General features: G+C 39.6%; 1 protein-coding gene across 1 annotated transcript; it reads left to right on the top strand.

The window, feature by feature from the left end:
- The first annotated feature begins 6 nt into the window (after positions 1-6).
- Positions 7-1,562, top strand: LOC111668735 (uncharacterized). Its single transcript, XM_023424847.1, has 4 exons — positions 7-156; positions 477-618; positions 904-1,066; positions 1,200-1,562. Exons 1-4 carry the CDS (start codon positions 88-90, stop codon positions 1,432-1,434), a joined length of 609 nt encoding a protein of 202 aa, XP_023280615.1. The 5' UTR covers positions 7-87; the 3' UTR covers positions 1,435-1,562.
- Positions 1,563-1,568: the final 6 nt, after the last annotated feature.

The following is a 1,568-nucleotide window of genomic DNA, read 5'->3' as shown; positions in this document are numbered from 1 at the left end:
GGCAGATAAGAAATGTAATTATAAATGTCACTGTGGTATCTGAGCTGACTGCGGGTTTCATCTGATCGCCAGGGGAACGTTTTAGGGATGGTCCAAGATATTGCTGACTGCTTGGTTTGGGCCCAAGAGAGTGGACAGAAGTTCAACTTTGACAAAGTAAGAAATATCTTGAAGTATTCCCTGGAAATTGAGTAAAACTATCAGATTATATTGGCAAAAATTGACCAGTTATTATAAACTCCCGAAAGAAAGAAAACTTTTAAAAGGTTTCATGAAATCATATAAAGCCTAAATCCACTTCCAATTTATGATGATCCTTTTTAATGCAGAGAATAGAAGAAAATAATTTCACTGGTTTGATTAGCTCTGATCTGTTTCTAATTTGTAAACACATAAAATATTGTACAGTAATGATAATTTTTTATTTTTGCTTTAAGACGGCTCATGTTGTTGTCTTGTTTGTCTGTCTTTTATAGGACAACATTGTGTTAATTGGCCATTCAGCAGGTGCACATTTGTGTGCTTTGACCACGCTGTTTCTCATTGACACGAGAGAGGAGCTTTTCATAGAGGCCAGTAAACAGCGGGACATTACCCAGGCGACAAAGGGAGTTATTGGTAAGGATAACTGCGCTGTGCATCACAGAGTTTCAGTCACGGTCGCAGCCATATTTCGTGCTAATGAAAACCCAACTTAAATAAATGTGTGAGCCACAAAGATAAATTAGTGGCTTCTGAATTGTTCATTGTCTTTGCTATGAACTGAGGGCAGTGAAGTTCTTCAAACAAAAAAGTAGAACTGTCTCTTCAGAGGTATCAGTAGAACTGCCTCCTTCATATTTTCATACAGTTGATTGCCAGGATTTTGTGTGAGTTGGTTAATCTCTGATATTTCCTGGACAGGTCTGAGTGGTGTCTACAACATCATGGACCATTATGAGCATGAGCAAAAGCGAGCAGTTGAGTACGTGTCCACCATGCACAAAGCCATGAATGGAGTGGAAAACTTTCCGTACTATTCACCAACACATTTACTGGAGAAACTCAGCCAGGACAAACTGAACAGGTGAGACAAAAGGTTATATTAGCTTTAACAACACTGATGTTTAAATCTATTGCATCTTTAATTTATTTGAAATACAAATATGAGCATTTTTGACTGACGGGCATCTTTTTTAAATTTCATTTCTGGGTGACAGAGTGCCTCCGTTCGCTTTGCTCCATGGGACCACTGACATCATCGTTCCTGTTGAATCTTCCACAAAGTTCTCTGAGCTTCTCAACTCGCTCTCCGTGAAGGTGTCGCTTTACCTGCTGCCAAGAGTCGACCACACGGAGATCGTCACTGACCTCATGGCGTCAGACAGGCGCTTCTACCATCCCATCTACAGCTGCATCAAACAGGAGTTCAGAAAACTTCTGGAAACCTGCTGACATCCCAGTCATCAGGACAACATCAGTCACTTCCATATTTACTGATTGTGCCATACACTTACTTTGTTTACAGTATCTGCTCTAATACCTCAAAACAAATAATTTCCATGATTTAACTTGATTCATTTGTGTTG

This window comes from Seriola lalandi, unplaced genomic scaffold (assembly GCF_002814215.2).
Source record: "Seriola lalandi dorsalis isolate HSWRI2012SDOR001 ecotype SW California unplaced genomic scaffold, Sedor1 jcf7180002004261, whole genome shotgun sequence".
NCBI classification, from domain to species: domain Eukaryota; kingdom Metazoa; phylum Chordata; class Actinopteri; order Carangiformes; family Carangidae; genus Seriola; species Seriola lalandi.
Note: the sequence above shows the minus strand (reverse complement) of the source record. Positions and strands in the feature narration are given on the sequence as shown.